Source organism: Gordionus sp. m RMFG-2023, chromosome 3, assembly GCF_954871325.1.
Source record: "Gordionus sp. m RMFG-2023 chromosome 3, tfGorSpeb1-WG-v2, whole genome shotgun sequence".
NCBI classification, from domain to species: Eukaryota; Metazoa; Nematomorpha; class Gordioida; order Chordodea; family Parachordodidae; genus Gordionus; species Gordionus sp. m RMFG-2023.
This window is the reverse complement of record NC_088777.1, coordinates 18,674,848-18,702,516: the sequence shown is the minus strand read 5'-3', so window position 1 is coordinate 18,702,516 and position 27,669 is coordinate 18,674,848. Positions and strand designations below refer to the sequence as shown.

At 25.2% G+C, this 27,669-nt stretch overlaps 2 protein-coding genes across 2 annotated transcripts; one reads left to right on the top strand and one right to left on the bottom strand.

Moving 5' to 3' along the window:
- Positions 1-7,853: 7,853 nt before the first annotated feature.
- LOC135926590 (peptidyl-tRNA hydrolase 2, mitochondrial-like) lies at positions 7,854-8,537 on the bottom strand. The gene is made up of 2 exons (XM_065462516.1): positions 8,410-8,537; positions 7,854-8,369 (listed from the first exon to the last, which is right to left on the bottom strand). The coding sequence occupies exons 1-2, from the start codon at positions 8,477-8,479 to the stop codon at positions 7,912-7,914; spliced, it is 528 nt and encodes a 175-aa protein (XP_065318588.1). The 5' UTR covers positions 8,480-8,537; the 3' UTR covers positions 7,854-7,911.
- A 13,219-nt stretch (positions 8,538-21,756) lies between these two features.
- Positions 21,757-22,873, top strand: LOC135926781 (clarin-3-like). The gene is made up of 3 exons (XM_065462713.1): positions 21,757-22,099; positions 22,140-22,325; positions 22,366-22,873. The coding sequence occupies exons 1-3, from the start codon at positions 21,757-21,759 to the stop codon at positions 22,683-22,685; spliced, it is 849 nt and encodes a 282-aa protein (XP_065318785.1). The 3' UTR covers positions 22,686-22,873.
- Positions 22,874-27,669: the final 4,796 nt, after the last annotated feature.

Genomic DNA, 27,669 nt, shown 5'->3' with positions numbered 1-27,669 from the left:
TAAAAAAATTTATTAAAAAAATCCATAAACGATTTTTAATTGTATTTTAAAAATAATATTTTTTTGCGTTTCTTTTATGCAAAATTACCACTTGCATATAAAAATAAAAACTTATCCGTAAACTCACTTCCACATATTTAAGAATGAAATAAAACTTTAACCACAGGTGCAGCATATTTAGATATTAGGAAACTAATTTTTATATCAGAAAAAAAATATATTTGGTAGAGGCTTTTATATAAATTCTCATATTTTGTTAATAATTTTTTTTTTTTGAACTGTTTACAGATTGGAGCATTAAACTAACATTTATACTAATTAATAACCACTGCATATTATAATTTGAATCGGGGGAAAAGACACCAGATTTAATTGATTTTTGAATCGTAATTTTTTTCTTTATTGATATGGAGAGATTAGCGGTTGCATACTATAATAATAGCCGAAAGGGAGAGGAATTGTCCCCTTTTATAATTTACACACAATTCGTTCACTTTAATTTGTTTTATTAATCTCTAAATATAATTCACAATTAAACAGAATAAAATAATATAAAAACGTTTAATATATAAACCGCGAAAACAAAAAATAAATTCATCATTTTAGCTTTTTTCCTAGGCTTTTATATCTTTTTAATTTGCGCAATAAATATATATTTATTAATAATTTCCTTCAAAAATAAATATCCAAACTTTTACGATAATGCTGGCTCACTAAAATAACAATATTAATTTTTATATAGATGACTTAACAAAAGAATAATATTAATTTTGATAAAATGACTTGACAAAATAACTATTAATTTTGATAAAAATGGCTCGACTAAATAGCAATATTAAATTTGATAAGAATGACTTGCCAAATAAAAAAAAAATACATATATAGATTTGATTTGGACAATAAGAAATTACTACGGAGATATATATCATATTAATTGATATAAAATCTTTATCTAGCAAGATTTAATTTTTAGGTCTTAAATTACAAATATAAATATATGAAAATACTTTTTATTGTACATATAAAAACCTCTTTTCAGATATTGTGAAAATATATAATTATTTTATGTAAATAATGAAAATTTTGGAATCCATCATTAAAATAAAGGTAAATTTCCTATTCACACATCATAAGATAGGCTAATTTATTATTTATTTATCATCAAATAAAGGCGAAAATTCTGATTCCCGTTATTCTTGACGAGTTATCTGCTCGTATGTAAATATTGGTAAAATGAAAAAAGGAGTAGTGATTTATAAGCTGTCACGTGTGGTTCTAGTTAATAGTGTCAACAATATAAGTTAATATGGAAAGATTGTTTTTGCTTCTTAAATTTATTTCATTTACTTAGGCCATAATGAAAGTAAAATATACTTCAATTGTATATAAAAAAATATAGTAGTCGCCTTAGTCAATATGTGAAATATCTTTCAAAACGATCTGAAGTTTAGAGGGTAGATATATGCATCTTGGAATATATTTCCGCCAAAATCAGATTTTTCAGCACCAAATAAATTATTACAAGCTGAAAAATCAATGATTTGTTCGTGCTTTATAAATTTGAAAAAAATCGCCACTATTGTAGAGAAAACAGATAAGGCAACTTGTGCAACTAATTTTTTTTCGGGCAACAGTTTGTGCACCGGGTTTGATTTAAAAAAAATTGTACATTTTGATCTATAGCAAAATTTATAATTGGTAAATGACTACATTAGGTAATATTGATCATAATTTAGGTAATATTAAGCATAATTCATGCAATATTATGGGTAATTTATATAAATATTGACAACTAAACATATAGGCTGAACTTTATAGACATATATGGTATATCTCACATTGGTGATAGATACCCGAATAAATTTTAAATTTGTTATATTTACTATCGATTAATTTAAATAAAATTTATAACATTTATTTGTAACAACCAATGGCGTAACAGGGGGAGTGGGAGGTTTAAAAAAAATAATATAAAGATTTTTTAGAAAAAAAAACTAAAACAAACCATATTTCATAATAAGACGACCCAAATTTATTCATTATAAAACAACAATCTAATATCTATCCATTAAGAAAAATATACATATAATAAAGCATAATTATCCAATTCTTCATTCCCCAAAGGTCCCCAGCTGACATCTTCTACCATTAATCCAATATCTCCAAATCTTCCAACTAAGGGCTTTTTCCTAACAATAAAACCCCATGTCATCATCTCCTCTTCTTCTTCCCCCAAGGAAAACTTAATTCCCCTGTCAGAAAATAACTGACATTTGATGTATTATATTAAATTTATTTCTTCTTTTTTTCAACAGTTACAACACGCCCACCCTTCACAAGCCCAGCGTCCCTCTCTCTGTAGTTGTGTTGTATCGAATCGCCCCTTTGAATTGTATCGACTTTGAATTGTAACGAATCACCTCTCTGATTTGTATCGGGACGCCTTGAAGACGTTCAGGGAATTTGTCGAATCGTCTTCCCTTATGATGATTTATAATATAATATCGCCGATACCTTTCAATATATAATCGCGAAAACACATATTATCGATAAGGACATGTACATTGGGGTATCTGCATTTATAATCTATGGAAAATTAATATGGACAATGTAATATCAGCAAAACATAATAATTCATTCATTTTAAGACATTTGGGAAATATGAGCTATAATACACATTATTTGGGTATGATTCATGGTAATTAAGAAATAATGATTTTACATATAATAATGTAATGTGAAAACATGGTCTATGTGTGAAATGCAATTTCAACACATGTAATTTTCCTTCGGTCTTGTGAAAAAAAACAAAGCTACATTTCTGTAAATATTTCCTAAAATGAATAGAAAAATCCATCTTTAGGTATTAAAAATAATTGCGAAACTTTGCCGAACAAAGATTTTAAAAAAAATTACAATACTTATGTATATAAATACATTTAATATTTTATATGAAGGAACAAATATATAATATGTAGAAAATACAATATTTTCCATCTAGGAATTACTCAGTATCCTAAGAAAAATATACCATTTCTACCTAACTCTGTCATCACAATTAGCTAAATTCACAAAAATGTAGAATGCAAAGTAACAAACATTGAGAATATAATGGGCTCACAATATAAAATAATTTGAGTCTTTTCTTTAAAAAAAATGTTCATAAATAAATAGTAAATAGTGATGTGCTATAAAATTATTACAAAGATATAAATGTAATATGCAGCATAAATTTACAAAAAAAAAATTTACACCAAAAAAACTTTCCCCAGTATGCAAACTAAATAATATTTTCACCTCAAGGCATACCCCTCAACATGGGCTAACCTTATCTGTAAAAATATTTTCCCTTCACATCATTGCATACCATAAAAATAATATAATAATTGCAAATAAAACTCTTTATAAAAATTTATAATTTAAAAAAAAATATATATATTAAATATAAAGACTTCATAATTTAAAAAAAAATATTTCCCATCATCTAATATATCATATAAATTCCTACCCAATTTATATATATATCAAATGCAGACACTAAATCAAAATAACTATCCACATCTAACATTATAGATATTATTCTGACTTCATTATACTTCAATTCCTTTAAATTATCATTCATAATTAAATATATCATATGTATAATTTACATTACATCCTATTTCATTGAAATGGTTAATTACTTCAAAATAAACAACAATAACTTCCCCTCAATAGATCACTTAATAATATATCAACCTTTATTGAAACTAAATTACACATACAATATTATCATTAATAATAAATATCCCTTAATAACACATCAACCTTAATTGAAACTAAATTACAAATACAATATATTAACATTAAATAATAATAAATGATCCCACACATGTCCATCCCTTTAAAAACCCAAAATGCATAATTATAATATACACTTTATTACAAAAGTCTATTTCCATATATATTTTCCTAAATTTCAAATATTTAGCAATCCTTTCTGTCCTGCTGATCATGAGGTCTTTTATCTTCCTATGACGGAATACCTATAACACCATTCAATGAGTCTTAAGGCATATCAAATAATAATCAAAATTGGAGGTACCATATACATCTAGACATAAGATAATATACCAAATATTACTGTCTTAAATTCCTGATCTTATTTCCATATTCTTGCCTAATACCCATTACATACTTTCTATCTTTACCTTTGTAAGCTAAATATATAAGTATAGACTCTTAACTCACCCCTTAATCTCACCTACTCCTGTATAGTGGTTAGTACTTATGCGTTGTCAAAATTTATCATATAATATATATACAAAAAATTTTTTTTACCTTTAAAACCGAATCACTCCAAATCTTCCGATCCTGGTCAGCTGGCAACAATAAAACAAACCATATTTCATAATAAGACGACCCAAATTTATTCATTAAAAAACAACAATCTAATATCTATCCATTAAGAAAAATATACATATAATAAATCATAATTATCCAATTCTTCATTCCCCAAAGGTCCCCAGCTGACATCTTCTACCATTAATCCAATATCTCCTAATCTTCCAACTAAGGGCTTTTTCCTAATAATAAAACCCCATGTCATCATCTCCTCTTCTTCTTCCCCCAAGGAAAACTTAATTCCCCTGTCAGAAAATAAGTGACATTTGATGTATTATATTAAATTTATTTCTTCTTTTTTTCAACAGTTACAACAAAAACCTTAATATAAAAAAGTAAAAATCGAAAATTATTCTTTTAAAAAATGTAATTTAGCCAAAAGCCTGCATTCTTTGCGTTTAAAAATCCCCAATAAAATATTTTAAGAAAAAACCAACCTAATAATGCTTTCTCTCTTATAATTCATACATCTATACTATCCACACTAAGAAAATGTCGTATTTAATGGGTAAATGTGAAAAATAAAAATAGATAATATAAAGACGCGTTTTTTTTAATTTCAAAAAATAAAATTTATAAATATAAAATCAAGTGCTAGTAAATTAGTGCGCTAATTCTTTTTAGTAGCTTTAGCTATTATAGTATAGTGAGTTACTTTTTTTGTAAAAGTAGTCTTATGCTACTTCGCAATTAAAATTAAATTTATTAAATATTTATAAATATAATAATTAAATTTGAAGTTAAGATGTTGAAATTTAAATTTTGAAATTTAAATTCCGGTTTCTACTTTGAGCATATTAGCAAAAAAATTAAAAAGATTAGATAAACTAAAATATTGCAAGAGTTGATTCTATAATCAAAGGACAAAATATTAAACAAATATATGCATTATTCGTATTCGATTTATATTTTCGAATCGAATAATTCAATTGTGAATATTTATAAATAATTTCGAATATATACGAATAATTTAGAATGTTTAATAAAAAATTTTAAATATTTCGAAATTATTTTATAATACTGATAATTTTAAATTTATCTGAGCTTTCGAATGAAAAAATAATTCGACGGATAATATATTTTCTTTATTCTTAAAATAATTTTGTTATTCGTAAAATACGAAACAAATAAATTCGAATAATTCAGTCCCGTTAAGTTGGCGAAATAACTTGAGGATCTTAAAACTTATGCGAGCATTTAGTGCCTTAATTGTGACTATAAATGAAATCTTCAAACTAGAGGTGGGCGCGGGCCGTGAAATTACGCGTGACCCATCGTGTCACGGTGGGTCACGGCGTGTGTATGAATAAATTTTAAATTATCAGGCGTGACGGGCCTTCCCAAAATTTTTCCCAGGCGTGAACATGAATTTCCCGTGAATCACGGAAATTTTAATTTTTTTTATAAATTTGCAATTTTATAATTATAATACATATTTTCTAATTTAATTTAGTTCTTTTTTAAAAAAAAAAAATTTTTGACAAAAAATCAATGATATTTATCATTGCAAAAAATATTCCGGCATTTTGTAAACAACATCTGGTGTCACGTTCTTTTTATGTTTAAGTATTTTGTCGCGACTTTAAAATTTATTCTCAAGCACTTAAGGTAGGCTTAATTCTAGATCCTAATTTTAAAAGTAAGTTTTTAATAGACGAAGAAATTTACAAAACAATCTTAAAAATGTGAAATGATATAAAATTAGATGATATGCATAGGTCAATGCCAACTGTCATTTATAACTTTCCTAATTCATCCTACATTCATAAAAACCATATACTAAATGAAACATATTTTTACCGATGAAAGCTGTGTGAATTTAAAAGATTCATCCCATAAAACAAATAACAATTGCAAAATTTTGAAGTTTTGGAAGCGGGAAAATTTATTTCCTTTTTTGAGAAAATTAGAGAGCAAAATTTTGTCCCTGACAAATTCGGCTTCTAGTGAAAGGTTATTTTCTGTAGCCAATCGCCTATTAAAGGAAAGGCGTACACACTTGAAATAAAAAAAAATAGACATTCTTCTTTTTCTAAGTAAAATTTTGGATTTATAATATATTTATTTTTTGTTAATATGGATTATGGAATTAAAAAAATAAATTCAAAAAAGTGTAAAAAAAATTAGAGCATTAAAGTTTTGAAAAATTTAAAAACACCGTGAATTTGCGGGCGTGAATAAAAATATTGCCTTTCGTGGGCGGGCGGGTCGGGTCGAAAATTTTTTAGTGGTAAGCGTGAATGGGTGTGAATATTTTTTATTGACACCGTGAGCGGGCGGGCCATGAATAAAAAATTAGGCCCACGCCCACCTCTACTTCAAACCACACAACGGCGGGATTTAAGGTTAGTGAGTTACAAGCCAAATAAAAAAAATGCGATTGGTCAAACAATTTATAATATATCATATTTGTAAAATTTTATTTATTAGTGTATAAAATTATTATAAAAATATCTTCTTATTTTTGTATAATTTTATTTATATAATATATATACACACGCGATCCTTTTAGATGTAACGAGCTTCATTTTTGAAGTAATGTTTACAGCACTAGTATTTATACTTATATCAGCCCAATATCAAAATATAGGCATAACAGAACTTTAATTTGGAAGCTCACAAATAATTGATGAATTAAGTTGGTAGTAATTAAAATTCTGTAAAAAAAACAATAAACTAATGTATGAAGAAAATTTATTCTTAAGGATTAATTAAAAATTACTAATTTATTTAATAAAAAGGCATCATTTATGTCTCAGTGGCATATCCATGATTTCATTTAAAAACCACCAAAAATGGCTTAGGGGCTGGGTCCCCAGACACCCCCCTTGTGTGGGCCCATATAGGATTTAACCAATCACTCATTTAGAGGTTTAAATTTGTTTTCTTATAACTGACTAGACAAAAAAAAATTTGAGTTAAATAATATTTAATATATTCACACTTGGGGCTGGGTAAGGGTTATCTTTAGTTTAACTCTCAAATTATTATTCAATAAAAAAAAATTTAATATTAAAATATTCATTAATTCATAATATATAGCTATAGTCCAATCAGCAAATAAATATTTTATTTTACTCTACATTTTATTTTATGTATGATTTAGTTACTATAAGATCCAAAATAGACTTGATGAAGTGCAGTTAAGTATGAAATGTGAACTTACTTTAAATTTAAATATAATTTATAAACAAAATGAATGTGAAAGAGTTACGCTAATTAGAAAATTTATTTTTGTGACATTTGCATTAATTTTACTTCAAGAACCAATTCATTTCCAAGACAGGTTACTCAAATATGCTACTGACTAATTTAATTTATATGTACCATGCTTTTGCTCAATTTAATTTATGTGTACTACTTCATTTTTATTACAATGTTTAGGACTTATTATTTGGAAAATTAAATCAAAATAAATATTTAACATCTTTTATTATATAAAATAATTATAAAAGTATATTTTTGCTTCTATCTTATCTATAAAAAATTTTCATTGCAATTTGAATTATTTATGATCTACATTCAAAACTATAACAACTTTAAATCAATTGTAATTTTATCTATCATCCAACTAGGAGCAGGTCCAATACCCACAACTGTATAGGTACCTGGATCTAGTTGAGTTTTCCCAGCATCACATATTAATGATGTTATAAGAGGTTTATAAAAAATTGCTTTTTTAGAATTATTAATATTATTATCAAGATTGAATTTATAATCTTTGGAATTTTTATAGATTTCTAATAATTCCTTCTCACTTTCAACTTTTAATATAATTTTTGGTTGACCAGATTTTGACCAATATCTCAAAAAATAGGTATAAATATTATCTATATTATTATTAGATGCTTTATATGTAATTTGTTTATGACATTCTACTGCTGCATGACAGCATTGAGCAGCTAATTTTCCTTTGCCCATTTTTAAATCATTTCTAACAACTATTACCATCTTATAATCGGAATTCTTCAAAGTATTTAGAAATTCTAAATGTTTATATAGAAAAATTAAGCAATGATAATGAACCTTTATCTATAATTGAATGTTTAGATTTAAAAAATAAAATTTTGCTATATCTCTTAAATATAGTGTTCATAAAAAGTAATCCAATAGATATTCCACTTATTAAGGATACTCCAATGATTAATAATGGGTTTGATAGGGATAAAAAAGTGTTATCAATTAAGTTGTAAAACTTAAAGCTCATATTTTCAAAAATTACTCAACTTCTGGTAATACTGAAATTATGCTAAAGTTTGTAACAGCACTTTTTAAATGATAGCTTTCAACACCCAATTTTCGAAAATATTTTTTATTATTTTTGTCAATTCTAATAAATAAATTCAAATCCTTATTTTAGTATAATTCTCATATTTATTATAAATTTTCTATTTTTTTATTGTACTATACCTAAATTAAGAATTGACAAAATTTAAATAACAAATATGATTGTTAGTACGTCTAAAACAACTTATTTGTTATTCGATTCAATTTGATTCATCTTTACGAATAGATCAATTATTTAATTCGAATCGAATATGAATAATTAAAATCTTCCTATTGAATTATTTGTATAATTCGAAGGTATTAGTACTTTTCAATATTTGCAGTGGCGTCACTAGGGGAGGGCGCGAAGGGGCTCGAGCCCCCTAAAAAATTTGAATAGCCCCCTGAATTAAAAAGATTTTTATTTTTAATGGCTCCTTAATATCCCCTTGAACTAAAAATAATATTTTTTGATTGTCCTCTGAACGATTTCTTTTATAATTCTACGTAATATACAGATTTTATTTTATTATTTAAAAATTAATAAGACTATCTGGATTTTTAATAAATGAATACTATTTTAATTATTATATTAATACATATAAATTATAGTTTCACAATGTTAGCTTGCAATCAAATTCTCTGTTAAAAAATAGAATATCAATATCACTCACTAAATATTACGTCATACGTCATAATAAGCGCAATTGCCTTTTATCGCTATATGAAACAGCAGAGCTACGCTTGGACTATCTCATCCCATCTAAATGGGTTAAGAAATTTGGGGGTAGCCTATGAGATGAGCCCATCCACAATTTTTGGGCAGGCTGCAGTTACCTGTGCGCGCAAGAGGCGAAACCACTTGCTTAAACGCCTACTGGAGATAAGAAGAGAGAGAAAAGCCCGTACCCGATTAAGTAAAATGTATATTATAGGGAGGGGTATTGGTAAATTTTTAGTTTATGGTCTATATTGAATTTGTTTATTAACTCAACTTTGCTTTTTGTAAAATATTGAGATATAATGTTCATAGAATCTGTAAATAAATATAATTAAAATAAAATATTATTTACCGTTCTATCACTTCAAATCTTTCACCGGATGAACCAAACCCTTTTAAATCAAAAAAAAATAATTTATTTTATTATTTAAATTATTATATAAACTTAATTAAATAAATATAATCATTTATTAATTGAAAATTAATAAATTTAATATTGTAATTAGCTGAGTTCGAAAACACTAATCAATTATATTATTCATTTTTAAATTTAATTACCATGCCTCTTCCTAAAAATATTTTCAAGGTCCTAATAAGTATAAGAGATAAAGGTAGACATAAAGTTTATTATCCTCTATTATATATAATTGGTTTCATAATATTAGGTATAATGCAACTTTTACATACGTATTTGAAAGTTATATAATATATTAAAAGTAATAGTTTAATAAATTTTACCCCTGTACATGTTGAAGGACTTAAGGCGTAGCCAAAATTTTCTAAAGGGGGGGGGGGGGGAATTAAAAAATTTCTCGGGACTTCGGCCGGGTTACTTTGGTCTCTATATAGTCATAACATATTTTTACAAGACAGGAGGTTAATTTTAATAAAAAAAAATAAGCCTGGATCAAATATGAAATATATTTTTATTAGTTTGTATAAAATATAATAAATTACTTGTATATTTAATATAAAAGTATGGTAATAATTTATTCCAAACAAATATAAGAAATTTATTTATAAAAAGTAGTAGACATATAGTTGATATTCCTTTATTATAGAGAATTGGTTATAAAATATTAGGTAAAATTCCACTTTTACAGACATATTTGACAGTTAGACAATTAACAAATTTTACTAATCAATTCTCTTGATAATAAATATAGCAACAATTGCATTCAATTATTTAACGCCATCTATTTATTTAAAAATAATATTAACAATTTACAACTTATTATTCTTCCTACAATGGATGTAATTAGATATGTTTTCTTCTCTTTTTTACGTGTTTTTAGGAAAGCAAACTTAATTGCTTTCATAATACAGTCAAAACCGTTATTACGGAAGCTTGGGACCAAAATATTTAAAAAATTCGTATCCGATTTTTCGCAATTATACGATTAAATCGATAATTTATTTATTAAAAATCAGTTTATGTTTTTTATGCAAATATATTATCTATATATATTTTAAGCATATAAACTATTAAACTTTGTAATAAATACATTTTTTAGATAATGTACCTTATATATTTAAATTAAATTTGAATAAGTTATAAAACGAATAAAAAAAATCAATATTTAAAATTTTCTAGTATCATATGTTTTTGTTGCTGGCCTAATATTTGTTAATAACATTTTATCTCATTTCATTTTCACATATAAATCGCTAAATTTAAAAATATATTTAAATGTTTCCATTTTTTGAGAAATAAATCGAATAATAGGTAGAACAACAATAATATAGTAGTTAGACCAGCTAATAATTTTTCTTGATAACCCATACTTATAAATGTGAAACACTTCCAAAAGCAATTCAAATTCACAAAAATTTGTTCAATTAGAAAAATATAAATATTTGATTTTGTATATATAACTACAAATTTATATCAATTAATTGTAAATATATGCCAATAAAATAAAGACAGGTTTGTAATAAATTTTGAATTTTATCTTATTAAAAAAAGCCTATCTGTCCTAATTTTTTTTTAGTTCAACAATAGCACATTTTTTCCAATTCTAATTGTTCTGTCACAAACACAAAATTATATTTATTTTAGAAGCAAAACATTTTTTGGTTTTCTTTGCAATTTTTATTTAAAAAGTTTTAAATAATATAACTAATAATGATATTTACAATTTTTATCAGAAAGAGATCCAGAAAAATAATAATCTTTAAGCTCAGTATTTTACAAATTTATAAATGACAAGATGGTGCTTATTTTAATTTACACAACTTAATTTTAAATGTTAAGTAATTAAAAAATAAATATTAAAAATATAAGCTTGTAAATTAAAGTTTATTAAAAGTGTCAAATTTTAATTTACATATTTGATTTTAAATTCTCTGCCTATTCAAAAAAGATATATCCACAAATAGCTTGTTTTTTAAATTAAATTATAAGATCTCTAGATTTCCTTCATAATTTCAGAACTTTAATTACCTTCTATATTATCTAATCTTTTTAAAATAAACTTATGTCTAATATTATAAATGTAAATGTATAAACAGGCTATGTTAGAATGAAAGTTTATTAATTAATTATAAAATAATGTAAAATTTAACAAAAATATTTTGTGATAAGAGTTTGGCTAGACTCTGGATTAAATAATTATTTTTCTACTATATTTTCTAGCTTAGTGAATCTTGGTCCCTTAGATGATGTGCTGTAGTTGTGTATTTTTACATTAACTTTATATAATATTTAATGTCAATCAAATAATATTTAAATGTAGATTTGTAGATTTTATATTTAGTTTTATATAACATCATGACATTTTTATAAGTTATGCATGTCGAATATAAAATGAATTAAATGACAATCAAATAATCTGGAAAATTTTATGAAAAGATAAGAGTCCTTTGTTCAAGATTTATGATTATTATTATATGATAAATAAAATTGAAAGTTGTGGTCATTCATAACAATATGAATTATAAATTGGGCCTAGTCATCTAGGTTGAAATTAGTAAAATATATCTGAAGAAATTTGAGATACTTAATATCTTTTAAAAAAATAAGCATTGAGATTTAATAAACAATGTTTTGGTTATTTCTGAGAATATAATTTTTTTTCAATATAATATAAAAATTCATGAATTCTTAAAATTTTTATGTTTGTAATTAATTATTATCTTAACATTTTGCTTAATTATATATATAATAAAATTACTATTTTTGTATTAAAAAAGGTTAAAGGTGCAGTTCATATAAAAAAAATCACGAATAATTTATTTAGATAAAAATTCTTTTATTTTTTCACTAATCCGTTTTAATGTTATTGTCATATAAATGGGACCTAAAAAATTTCGCAATTAACCGATATTTCGCAATTATAAATGTAATTTAACATCATGCCAGAGTAATTTTTATCAAAATCGCGGGGTTTTTTCGCATTTAAAAGTTTTTGCACTTAAGCGATATGCAATTAAACGGTTTTGACTGTATCACTCTGGTTCTTATTTTATAGATACAAAATGTTTTATTTCTAATATGGCATCCTTGCCGTAAATAACTTAAGGCTTCAATATATTTGCATAATTTATTCTAAAGATTTTTTAGTATTTTTGTTTTATCAATTTATCTAACATAATAAATTCTGATATAAGTTAACATCGTGAGTTTCATGGCTATGACTGCAAATTAACCAGCATCTATTATTTGTGTGGCTATGTAAGTTAAGATATTATACAGCTGCTAAGAGCATATGATTATTTTAGATAAGCAATAATGGTCAACTATGTGTCGTTTATATATTATTAAAAATGGAAGATAACCTTTTAGAAATTTAATATCTCGCAATAATTTTCTCGATTACTTATCTAGCTTCCATCATATCATCTAAGAGAAAGCTCTAACTACCATATAGTTCTATGATTTGGATTGGTCGTTTATAATCTCTTCTTCAAGAATTATTGATTTGGTTAGACCTATGAAATTTTCCTTATTAGTCCTTTCTATAAAATATTGTCCAAAATGGTTTCATGACCTTTTTGTCAATGTAAGTTGCTAAGAAAAATATTTTGTGGTTTTTAAAAACAATTATCAATTGAGGCATATGTATGAATTAATTAACCTTTTTTATCACTTGCAATTCTTTATAAGCAAATTTTTTTTTATATAAGCAAACGAAAATATTTTATACTTTAATCTTTAATAGCACGTTTGTCATAGACCTGCCCAAATGTGAGCGTACGTGATTATGCCGATTTTTTTACTCAAGGATACCAACAAACCTTTAACCCAGATATGAAGTAAAAAAGGGTGGGATTACACCCGAGCTATTTGTATATGTTAGTAATGAGTATAGCAAAGGAAGAAAAAATATAAGAATAAAAAAGATCCTTCTTCTAAAAATTATTTTTATTTACTGAATTTTATTTGTAAAAAATTAAATTGGCTATTATTATATAGAGGTAGTAAAAAAAAATAATAAAGAGGAATTAAAAATGGTGGATAAGAGAAGATACATAATTATAGTAAAAAAATTAGTAATAAAACCTAGTATATTTATAGTAATGAAAAAACGTGTTTTGGAAAAGGTAGGTTTTTTATGTAAAAAATTTATTATAATAATCCTCAAAAAACGTCAATCAAATTTAGCCAATAGTGTTCTTTTAAAAAATATTTGTCCAATAATAATAGTAATCATAAACTCAACATTCATTTAATTTTATAACACATTTTACCATCTTCATAAGGTTAAATTTTTTATAGTGATTATTTTAGTCATATTCTTTTATTTTAAATAATCAATCTGCAGACTAAATATTCAAGTCTTTTAAAATTGGCTTCAAAGAAATTTAAACTTCAAACTGGGCGGTATAAAGGAGAGTTTTAATGTAACGTCACAATATGTCTCTAGGAATTTAGGGGTAAAACAATTTTGTTCTCAAAACTATTTTCAAAGTATACTTTGATAATATCCATGTTAGGAAGAGGATTCTACGAACGGCAAGCTATTTTGCCTTCTCCCTTAACACTCAATCCTAATTGCTATGTATACCTAATAAAAGACCATGGATTTTGACCCTTGCCAATAATCTTCTAAATAGCCAATTGCAATAGGATGGATACTACCACAGAGTTTTTGTGACACAATCAGGTTGACCCCATAATTGATTTAAATCTATGATAGGAGGTTTTCGTTTAAAAGAGTATTTATGAAGGTCTTAAAAGCATTTAAATAATTTTTTATGATAAGTGTAGGTTTAATATGAAATTCATGTGTATATTATTTAATAGTTCCTCATTACTTAATTATATAAAATACCATGATATATTTCTAAAATAATCATTTTTATTTATTCCAAAACCGGAGATAGAAGATACCAAATTTTATTATTATTATTTTAAGAAATATTATTCTATTCTCCAAATAACTTCTCTTTAAATCCAAAAAATTTATTGAAAAATAATTAATTAAAATTTTATTTTATAAAATCATTGAGTTTTGTTATTTTCTTTAAATTTTTGTATGATGACAATTAGTTTAGTTTTAACATTTTAAATTATATCACCTCTGTACTTATCAGTTACACTACAAAACAAACCAGGGAAGCAATTGACTTATGATTTTTATCAACCAAAAGATATAAAAATTAATATATATAAGGGAGCAGAATTCGTTTGTTTTTGAGTAAAACTTAAGAACTAAAATGGTCAGATTTTAGACTTTTTAATAAATATTTTCCCCATTTAGATAGATTGGATAATCGAAATTTTTTTTATTCTTTTTACATAATAAAATCCAGCTCTGAACTTGCGATTTATGCGCCAACAAGTTTTGAAAACGGTGTTGGTCCATTTTCGAAAATCATTTATAGTTTATCTTTATATCAAAATTTTTTGAGCTAAAAAATATTTTTAATAATTTTTCTAGAACACAATTATATTGATTAATGTTTTCCAAAGAGAAAAATTTTTTATTTAAAAATAGTTAAGGTAAAAATAAAATACAAAAAATTTTTTTTCTCTTTTATTTATTAAAAATAAGCATTTTTTATTTGCTTCCCCAAATGTTTATTTTCAAACGTAAGAATGTACAATACATTCGCTTGATTTTCTCTTTTTTTATTAAAAAATTAGTAATTTTATATTTGATTCCTAATGTTTAAACATTAAAAATAAATCACAAAAATATATCGTATGAGCATAATTTTTTTTTTCTATTTTTTTAAAAAAAATAGGCAATTTTAAATTTGTTTCCCGTATATATATTTTTTTAACATAAAATTGATATTATTTTTTTTATTGTAGTAAAATAATAAGGTAGTTGTCCAAGTATTTGAAAAATTTACAATATTTGTATTGTTGATTGGTAGAACTAGGAGGTTAAACAAAAGATTATTATAAATTATTATTATTATATATTTTTACGAAATAATATTTTTGTTTGAATCGAAATAGTTTTGTTTTGTAAAATATATTCGAAAATATTTTTATTTTAAAGAATATAAAAAAATTGTATTTTGAAAAATAGAAAATTAAAGTTTCAAGAAAAGATTTTAATTTATATTTAATTTATTAATTAAATGTACTAAAAAATCTGAGTTTATATTGAGGTCTAAGAAATATAAAGTTGAGTCTTAGAAAGTAGTAATAATAGTATAAATTTATTTCTATCAGATATAGAAATATATACTTTAAAATATATTAAATTAGAATACTTGAATCACTAAATAAAGGTTTACTCTTATTCTTATATCCTGGTGATAAGTGTTCCAAAGAGAACTATAATAAGATAATACATAAAATATTGAGGCAAATATAAATATTATCATCCTCTTTCGAAAATTTATCAGAACACTCCTTGCAAATTAAACAAAATATTATTATTTAAAAACAGCATTTATTTATAAACTACTATCAAAAATATATATTAAATTATTAAATTTATTTATAAATGGCCATAAGTTGTTTTGTGTATGTTTTCATGTCCTCATCTTTGAATAGATTTAAAGGAGATTGTAAGTTAAAGAAAAATAATATTTTAGCATAAAAATACTTGTATACAATTTATAATTTTACATCATCGGTAGTGTTGTTAATTGGCCAAGCCGAGTCGACTTAGGCAAAATTCTACTCAAGTTATGAGTCGTAAAACTTTTTCCAAATTGAGCTACTCAATGAGCCGTATGAATAGCTTATGTGTCGTTTTCAGAGTCGTCTCGATGACTTCATTATTTTTTAAATATTTCGTCGTGGAGTAATAATAATAGCAAACCTATTCAAAATAAATATGAGCCAACTCATCCGGTACATTAGCTGTTCAATTTATAATTTAGCTTTTGATTTTCCTATTCTAGTTATTTGAATCTCATTCTTATAAAAATATAAGAAAAATGGGGAGGGGGGGGTCGGACTCACCCCCCCCCCCTAGAGCAAATTTTTTAGATTATACGTTCAAAAACCTAAGTGACTATATCAAATAAATACCATGAATATTTATATTTTCTTATTTATAAATTGTTTTACAATAGTTTATATAAAATTTATGTTTTATGATATTAACATTTTTTTACACCTTTTAATAAGCTCTATGTGATTCTACGTTCATTTTTTATAAATTAAGCTTCTTTAATAGGGAGCGCGTAGGGGCACCTATTTTAAATGTAAAAAAATTAATTTTTTTAAATTTTACTATGTTACCATTTTTTTTAAAATAAAAAAAAACATCTTCTGACTTATCTTTTGAAGTTAAAGAGGATTCTATATTAATATAAATTAATTTAAGCTTCTTTCATAGAGGACGCGTATTTTTTTAAAAAAATAAAAAATACCATTTTCTGAATCTCCTTGAAAAGTTATACATGATTCTGTATTCATTTTTTTAAAATAATGTATATCTAACGGGGGCGCGTAGTTTAATCAAAAAAAGAAGAAATTGTGTTTTTTTCCAAATCTCAATAAGTTATAAATTATTTATAAACTTAATATTAACATTTTTTGATTCCTCCTAATGAGCTTAATACGATTATGCTTAAATTTTTTATGAAATAAGCTTCTTTTAAAGGGGCGCGTAGTTTAGTCAAAAAAATTTTTTTTTGATAATAAAAATATTTTTAAAAATAAAATAAATAATACCATTTTCTGAATCTCCTTGAAAAGTTACACATGATTCTGTATTCATTTTTTAAAAATAATGTATATTTAACGGGGGCGCGTAGTTTAGTAAAAAAAGAAGAAATTAAGTGTTTTTTCCAAATCTCAAGTTTTAAATTATTTATAAACTTAATATTAACATTTTTTGATTCCTCCTAATGAGCTTAATACGATTATGCTTTAATTTTTTATGAAATAAGCTTCTTTGATAGGGGGCGCGTAGTTTAATCAAAAAAATTTTTTTTGATAATAAAAATATTTTTAAAAAATAAATAAATAATACCATTTTCTGAATCTACTTGAAAAGTTATACATGATTTTGTATTCATTTTTTAAAAATAATGTATATTTAACGGGGGCGCGTAGTTTAATCAAAAAAAGAAGAAATTAAGTGTTTTTTCCAAATCTCAAGTTTTAAATTATTAATAAACTTAATATTAACATTTTTTGATTCCTCCTAATGAGCTTAATACGATTATGCTTTAATTTTTTATGAAATAAACTTCTTTTAAAGGGGCGCGTAGTTTAGTCAAAAAAAATTTTTTTTGATAATAAAAATATTTTTAAAAATAAAATAAATAATACCATTTTCTGAATCTCCTTGAAAAGTTACACATGATTCTGTATTCATTTTTTAAAAATAATGTATATTTAACGGGGGCGCTTAGTTTAGTAAAAAAAGAAGAAATTAAGTGTTTTTTCCAAATCTCAAGTTTTAAATTATTTATAAACTTAATATTAACATTTTTTGATTCCTCCTAATGAGCTTAATACGATTATGCTTAAATTTTTTATGAAATAAGCTTCTTTTAAAGGGGCGCGTAGTTTAGTCAAAAAATTTTTTTTTGATATAAAAATATTTTTAAAAATAAAATAAATAATACCATTTTCTGAATCTCCTTGAAAAGTTACACATGATTCTGTATTCATTTTTTAAAAATAATGTATATTTAACGGGGGCGCGTAGTTTAGTAAAAAAAGAAGAAATTAAGTGTTTTTTCCAAATCTCAAGTTTTAAATTATTTATAAACTTAATATTAACATTTTTTGATTCCTCCTAATGAGCTTAATACGATTATGCTTAAATTTTTTATGAAATAAGCTTCTTTTAAAGGAGCGGGTAGTTTAGTCAAAAAAATTTTTTTTTGATAATAAAAATATTTTTAAAAATAAAATAAATAATACCATTTTCTGAATCTCCTTGAAAAGTTACACATGATTCTGTATTCATTTTTTAAAAATAATGTATATTTAACGGGGGCGCGTAGTTTAGTAAAAAAAGAAGAAATTAAGTGTTTTTTCCAAATCTCAAGTTTTAAATTATTTATAAACTTAATATTAACATTTTTTGATTCCTCCTAATGAGCTTAATACGATTATGCTTAAATTTTTTATGAAATAAGCTTCTTTTAAAGGGGCGCGTAGTTTAGTCAAAAAAATTTTTTTTTGATAATAAAAATATTTTTAAAAATAAAATAAATAATACCATTTTCTGAATCTCCTTGAAAAGTTACACATGATTCTGTATTCATTTTTTAAAAATAATGTATATTTAACGGGGGCGCGTAGTTTAGTAAAAAAAGAAGAAATTAAGTGTTTTTTCCAAATCTCAAGTTTTAAATTATTTATAAACTTAATATTAACATTTTTTGATTCCTCCTAATGAGCTTAATACGATTATGCTTAAATTTTTTATGAAATAAGCTTCTTTTAAAGGGGCGCGTAGTTTAGTCAAAAAATTTTTTTTTTGATAATAAAAATATTTTTAAAAATAAAATAAATAATACCATTTTCTGAATCTCCTTGAAAAGTTACACATGATTCTGTATTCATTTTTTAAAAATAATGTATATTTAACGGGGGCGCGTAGTTTAGTAAAAAAAGAAGAAATTAAGTGTTTTTTCCAAATCTCAAGTTTTAAATTATTTATAAACTTAATATTAACATTTTTTGATTCCTCCTAATGAGCTTAATACGATTATGCTTTAATTTTTTATAAAATAAGCTTCTTTGATAGGGGGCGCGTAGTTTAATCAAAAATTTTTTTTTGATAATAATAATATTTTTAAAAAATAAATAATACCATTTTCTGAATCTACTTGAAAAGTTATACATGATTCTGTATTCATTTTTTAAAAATAATGTATATTTAAAGGGGGCGCGTAGTTTAATCAAAAAAAGAAGAAATTAAGTGTTTTTTCCAAATCTCAATAAGTTATAAATTATTTATAAACTTAATATTAACATTTTTTGATTCCTCTTAATGAGATTAATAGGATTATGCTTAAATTTTTTATGAAATAAGCTTCTTTGATAGGGGGCGCGTAGTTTAGTCAAAAATAATTTGTTTTTTCAAAAGCTTACTAAGTTATAAAAAGTTTTAAAATATGATATTAACATTTTTTTACACTTAATAAGCTCTATGTGATTCTACGTTCATTTTTTTTATAAATTAAGCTTCTTTAATAGAGGTAGTGTATTTTAATCATGTAAAAAAATTAATTTTTTTAAATTTTACTATGTTACCATTTTTTTTAAATAAAAAAAGGCGCGTAGTTTTAGGGGGTGTGTATTTTAGTCATGCCCGAATTTAGTACTTAATTCATTTATGTTAAAATTTAAAAAAAAGATTGTCGAGTATTATTTTGTATTCATATTCACATTTACAAATAAAAATAGCAAAAAATTTGTGAATGCTTAATTATATTTATTTTAATTCAAAAAAAATATTATACCCCCCTAAGTAAATTGGTTGCCCCCCCCCCCACAGCAGACAATTCTGGTAAGGCCATTTCTTAAAATACTAAGATTTTTTTAAAAATTCATAAAAACAAATTATGTGCCCTTGAAAATATGAATATAATAATTCTAATAAAGGATGTGACAATATTAAATATTGATAATAAGCTTTTTTTAAAAAAATCTGATCCAATTAAATATTGTTGTTAGTTATTTTATGATTTGTTTGTCAATATAATTATATTTAAATTCAATTTATTTTATTGAAATATTCAAAAAGAAATAGTAGCTAAAAATTTATTTATGTTATATTAATTGCAACAAAAATATTATTTAAAAATATCTTATGCAATATATTTAGCCATTAAGCATTTCCCATATTTTAAATGAGATGATTGACTTTTGGTGAAATTTGTGATAATGATCCAAATATTGACTGGGCCATGAGAATTTTTTTTTAATTTGCCTATAGTTTATAGTTAGTTATTTTTAGCAAAGAAAATATTATTTTTTTTTATTATGTTGGCTGATAGAAAATAAAAAATCAATATAAATATAAATGAGATAGGTATTGGCTTGTGTGAATATCAGATCAGTGAAATGCCCAGCACACCTCTTTTATAATTAATATCTTGGCATCCTTCAATGGGAAAACGTTTTTTAAAATTAGCTAGTTTGTTAATAAATTAATTATATAGCTTTATCATTATGGTATCATATATTGTCAGGCCTAAGATTATATATGGATGTATATCTTTTAAATTCAAATGTCTTGCTATAGAATTGCAATAAATTAATCCACCTGAATAAGTTGTACATTTAATTGTTGGGTATGCTGAAATAATAAAATACTAAATAATCAGAAAAAAGATGTGATATATATTGTTATATAATTTTGGCTAAAATTAGGCGTTTTATGGTAAAACTATTTTAAAATTAAATGTATCTGTTAGAATACTTTATTATATTATTTGTGAAAGATCATTCACATGACTTATTTCTTTGAATGTAAATAACATCATTATTTTATCTATAAAATATATCTCAACCTTTATAGAGTACCTTCAAATATTTAATCTTTATCATCTACATATGATTTTATGTATATAGGTTTACTAAGCTTTTCTTGATTTATTTGCTTGATATATTTTTTGATTTTAATGTTTGATTTACAAATTTTAATATATGAGGTAGAATTTGCAGGGAGATAAACAATTCTTGGATATGGATTTTTGTAATGCAATGCTATATCTAAACGAGCTTTGCCTTCCTTAATTCTCTCGTTTATTTCATTGTTATCAATTATATTTTTATGATACTTAAATAATTTATGGGCTTCAGTTTTTATATATTCTCTTTCATTTATTATGATATTTTGCAAATTCATATTTAGGTATTCATCTTGTCTCCAAATTTTAGCTGCTTTCAATATAGTTTTATATAAATTTAAAACGGCGATTTTGTTAATATTTTTTATCATGTATACAGCTGATTTAAAACCAAATTTATAAAATTAGTTTTATTGATTGACATTATATCTGTCATGTCAAATTTTATACCAGTCAAAATATTTTTTTATTTTGAATTGACATTTTGTAATAATAGCTTAAGGTGTGTAAAACCTTTAAACGTTTTTTTAATTTCTATGGTTAAGAAACGAAGAGCATGTATTTTTTTGTCTTTCATTATTGGCATCGTTTCCATATTTTTATTGGGATTATCATTTGGCACTAATTACTGGATTATATCTAGACCGATTAGAGTTGTAAATACGCCAAATAATAGCTTTATATATGAGAATAGCAAAATTAATTTTGGACTATGGAGGGGTGAAAAAACACTAGACGCTGGATTTAGTACAGAAGGGCGAACTAACGAAATAAAAGGTAATAAAATTGATTTATAATTTTATATTAGCAATTATAGTTATACCAAGATATATTGATACAAGAATATTTACATATGAATTATGGCTTTCTTCAATAGTATTACTAATAATTGCCATGATATGGGCTATAATTTCTGTATTTTTTGCCCTTATCAACTCAATTATATATCCTATTGATAAAATGGCAGGCACAATGGGACTATATTTATGGAATGCATTGTCATGTAAGATTATATTTATAAACTTAAATGATTGTTTCTTTAGTGGCTTTTACATTCTTATCTACTCTATTGTTCACTATATTATATTTTGGAGATATAAGACAAAATGTACTGGTTTTAGAAGAGAAAAGATCTGGTTTTGAAGCAGATGGAAATAGAACTCAATTTGGTTGGTCATATTGGTTAATGTTTGGAGCTATGCTTTGTTTTATAATTAACATTATAAATATATTTTTATCTGAACTAAAATGTTGCAAAAAGAATACTCAAAATGGAAGTATTAATAATGACTTTTATCTAAACAAATATGGGATGTATAATAAAGATATTTGTAAACCCGAACAAACTGTTATATTATATTAATTTTTTATATGTTTTTAACAATGCAAAATTATTTTAAATGTAATATAAACTTTATTAAATCATAATTGCATTTATTAATCTGCTCATATTTTTATAATTTCAAAAATTTTTACCCAAATTTTTATAAATCTTGTGCCATTTTTATTTTTTTATATTTACTAGAAATGAATTTTTACAACAAATTATATTACCTGTGCTATAAACTAATATTTATTGATTTTGATAAATTAATTTATTTTTATAATAAATAACTTATTTTTGGATACCACAAATTTATTATTATTCATTTCATTATATTCATTTTTGTTATCTTTTTTTAGGTCCAGTAGCATGGCTAAAGGTATGCAATAAGTGGACCTAAAGATCTCCAATAATATTTATGGAGAAAAATTCCACTTAATAGTTCCACCCCCCTGATTAAGTTGCCAAAAATTTCCCAGCAAGGTCCAGCCCATTAGGTCTGTTATGCCTAGATTTATATTGAAAATATTTATTTCATATAAAAACTGTTATTTTTAATAATCTTGGTTTCAACTCTCAAGGCCACATTTTGTCTCATTGTTATTTGTCTTACTGGAAGATATGACATCTTGTAATCATATATTGAGGTATAAAATAAAATTTTATCTGAAACTAGACAGGACAAATGTTGTTAAAAACTTTGCATTAACTTATTTTTAAAGAATGACAAAATATTTCAGCTAAACAAATATATCTCAAAATTTTGTCAGATGAAGGACATTTTTTCCAAAACTTGGAGCTCTATATTTGTTTGCCTAAAATCTCAATTTGGATCTTTTTTAAATCAGTTTAATTATGGTTATTACTCATCAGACCAAAACAAATATTAACACCAAGGATTTATTTCAGATAAATGATTATATATCGAGAGAACAGAATTTGATAAGAAACTTACAGGCATGATAATGCATTAATTCATGCAAGGAGGTAAAGCAGATTGCATAAGAAACTTAAAGGTATAAGTCAATAAATTTTAATATTGATGAAATAATATTTTTAAAAAATATCACTAACGTTTTCATAATCCCTTATAAAGAATTCATGATAGTCTTTTATAGTAAAACTTTAAATTGAATATTAATAAGATACAAAAATACTCCTAAATTGAACGTGTCTTCTTAATTGTTCAATTTCTAGTGGGATTTAATTTTATCATCATAAATTGAATATTTTTTTTTTCTGAATAATTATATTTAGTATTTACCTATAAAAATACGAATCTTATCGAATAGTTGCATTATTCGTAATTCGAATCGAATAATTCATTATTCGTACGAATAATAAAATGATTATTCGATTTGAAAATTTTATTTAACCATAAATTAAAAATTTATAAATTTTATTATTAAGATAAAATAGAAGCATACGCATATAGAATATTTATATAAAATGTAGAAAAATCAATATAATATTATATCATGTAGAAGACAAATCTGACAACCAATATTTTAAACACAAAGTTTTTTGGATTGTATCCTCTTTAAACGACATTCTATATTTGGGAACCATATGCGCTCCAACAAAAAAAAGTCGCTCACATGGGTTTGAAGATCCTTATATTGATAATATGTCTCGCCATTTTAGATAAAACGGGGAAACTATCTCCGTGTAGTTTCCAGTGATCTGCACCGGGCCTAATTTTTCAAGCCCAGCCCGATATTTTATAAAAAAAAAATTGCAAGCCCCACCCGAACCCGAAATATTTTTAAAAAGTTTTGCAGACCCGAACCCGAAATAAAAATTTAATTGTCCGGCCCGAATTTATTTAAATATAGAAATTAATTTTTATAGTTACTCAAAATAAAAAATACATGTTATATGGCGTCTAGTTTCTATAATAAAATCAAAAATTTTTATTTTACATTAAAAATTAAACATAAAATTAATAAATTTAGATATATTAAAAAAATTTCCAATAGGCCTGGCCCAGCCCGAACCCGATTTCTTAAAATAAGCCCGGCCTACTTTTGCAGATCTCTAGTTTCCACCATTCTAGTGGATTTTTATTCGGCGTGATTCTGGCTTTTAAATATGTTTCAACTCAGAAATTAACAAGACATTCTGTTTAAAAAAAACTGCCATATTTGATTGTATTAATGGTTGACTGATGCATCATTTTATTTTATAATCATCGAAAATTTTCTTAAAATTATTTAATATAGTTTGTAATGTTGATATTATAAGACAGAGGTACGCACTAAGATCTAATATAGCAGATATAATAGTTTCCAAATTCTAAAATAAGGTATACAAAATTCACATACTTTTTTTTTCGTTGTTAGTTTTCTTATATCAAACAATATCCTAAAGTTTTTGTCAAAACTAATAATGATTTTATTTTTTAATTTTCACACAATATATATATCTCTAATAATTAAATAATATCTATATCAATAATCAAAAAAAACCATGTAGAATAATTAATAATAATATAAACCAGAATAATCAAAAAAAAAAATCTTATTAAAAATATATCTTATTTTTTTTTTCGCGATAATCTATTAACTAAAAAAACTATAAATAAATAAACATATTTAATCGTTAAAAAAAATATAACCAAGATAACAAAGCTCTAACTTAAAAAATCCCACTCTCTTCCCTTTCCGAATCCGATAATATATACTCTAATAGGTCATCTAATTCTCCTGACCAATTTGCTCTGGCCTACTCATCTCTCTCCTCCGTCCTCTCAGTTCGCGCTCCCGTCAACTCCTCCTCGTTCCAGTCCACTCCCGCCAAATTCTGCCACAAGGTCGTCTCATCAGCATCCTCCTGTTCCTGGAATCTTCTTCCCCAGTCCTTGCAGTTTCCCTTCGTTCCAGCACTATCGCATCTCTGGTCATATCGGCTGTTGGCCACACGAATTCCTTTAAAGTTGGCTAACCTCACCTTTCCTCATTTTGATTAGGCAGCCTCTCTCGCCATGATATACCTCAACCATCACCGGCCCAGTTGACCCAGAACGGTTTCCCTCTCTGGACTATCTCGGGGACACCAGCGTCGTAAATACCTCCGCTCCCCGCATCCAAAACATTGGCGGTATTCCACTCTGGATCGTCGGCTATACCCGTCCTCTATCCTGCTGGAGTCGCGGTGCTCTTTGTGGTGAGAACGTATATAAGGGCGTTTGCCGAAGGGCTATTATGAAATGTATTTCCACGTGTTCGAAAACCCGACTTTTCCTCATTGTCGCAAATCCTACACTTTTTTAAGTTTACACTCAATAATCTTTAACCCTAACCTTATAACCCTTGAATTCCCCTCTCCTTTTTTTAAAAAAAATAACAGCTCCAAAAATTCAATCGGTACAACAAAAATATTTTTACTTTTATACCTAACATTCTAAAAATTTTACTTTTATAATCATGATAAAACAAAATTTTAACAATTATTTCTTAATACAATTTGAACTCAATTAATTATTCAAAAAAAATTCAACATCATTTTTACCTTTTTATTTTCTTTTATATTAGAATGTCCCAGAACGTTATAACTTTTTAATTTTTTCAAAAAAACTCTTTCTCTCGTCCTTTTATACTTTTTTAAAATAAGTATCATCCTCATTTTCCCGAACCTAATTATATCTTAACTCCCTTCCTTTTCCCTACTTCTATGATTTATTACCTCTTTCTTTCCCATTCCTCGTTGGCCCAATTCCATCTTGTCAAATTTATTCTAATATTTAAAATTGATTATATTTACGAAATTAATAAAATCAAATTGACTCTTCTTAACTCATTTAATAAAAATTTTTTTTTTTAAACAAAAACTTTCTCATATTTACTTTTTCCCCTTCTCTATGCAAGCTTGCCCCTCATTATTTATTCAGTACTAACCCAATTTGAAAGCACATTCATAATCTCCCTTTTATTTAAATATATATTAAACATACATATTAAATACCCCTTCAATTTGTATGCAAATTTCAAAGACAAACACACATTAGTCTAAGAATTTCCAAATAGATGTACCTCCTAATTCCCGCTTAATCTCACCAATTTTAAAACCCTATTACCTAACAATAAATTTGCAAAAACAAAAAAAAACGTTTTCACTTTTCTTTTTTAAAATAAAAAACTCTGATAACACTCTCAAAATGTTCCCATTATGATAGGCCAATATGGATAATACTAGCCCTGAGGAAAAATTATTCATTTATTAACTAATTACTAATAATATATACATCCTCTTATACCTTTTCTTTTTCCTTTTTATTACCATATATTGATGAAATTTGACCGCTCACATCCCTTGAAACCCTTCTCAACCTTTCGGGCTCTATACTTCTGCGGAGCTGATCCATGTGTCTAAGACCTTCTCTTCCGCCCACAAATTCTACTCTATTTAGTTTGCGCCTACTATTTTCTAAAATCACCCCTGACTCCCATTTTTTGTTACCCCCAAATACTCTTGCCCATACTGTCTGTCCTACCATAAATCCAGATTCCTCTGTTGTTTCGGTCAGCCCTTCTTTGCACTGCTGGTCTAAGCGAGTCCAACCAAATTCTGGTTCTCCTTCCTGAAAACTTCTCCGCTAGCGATGGCTCCTCCCCCTTTTTACTGTTATTGTAATACATCTTAGCTTAACATATCTATCCGCCACCATCTTTTGATTTACTCAACCAATTCTTGACCACAGCTACAATCCTCTCCGTCTGCCCATTTGAACTCGTGGGATACGGTGGCGACAAAATGTGTTCTGCTCCAGTTTCCGCACAAAAGACCTTTAATTGTTACTAATAAAAGCTGGATCTCCATCCGATACTATTGTTGTAGTGACTCCGAATTTAGCCCATAGATTCAATGTTTTGATTACTACTTGAGTTGTTAATTCTCTTACTTCCTCATATTCCACTCACTTTGAATAGGCATCCACCACGAGTATATAAACTTTGCTTTCCAAGTCAAAGAAATCCATGTGTATGCGCTCCCAAGGCTGAGTTGATTTCGGACACACATTTTC

Excerpts from the sequence above, each read along its gene's own strand:
- LOC135926590 (XM_065462516.1), bottom strand. The coding sequence starts at position 8,479 with ATGAACACTATATTTAAGAGATATAGCAAAATTTTATTTTTTAAATCT. Across the intron at positions 8,370-8,409 it reads ACATTCAATTATAGATAAAG|AATTTCTAAATACTTTGAAG; the intron begins GTTCATTATCAT and ends ATAAACATTTAG.
- LOC135926781 (XM_065462713.1), top strand. The coding sequence starts at position 21,757 with ATGTCAAATTTTATACCAGTCAAAATATTTTTTTATTTTGAATTGACA. Across the intron at positions 22,100-22,139 it reads GCGAACTAACGAAATAAAAG|TTATACCAAGATATATTGAT; the intron begins GTAATAAAATTG and ends TAGCAATTATAG. Across the intron at positions 22,326-22,365 it reads TTTATGGAATGCATTGTCAT|TGGCTTTTACATTCTTATCT; the intron begins GTAAGATTATAT and ends TTGTTTCTTTAG.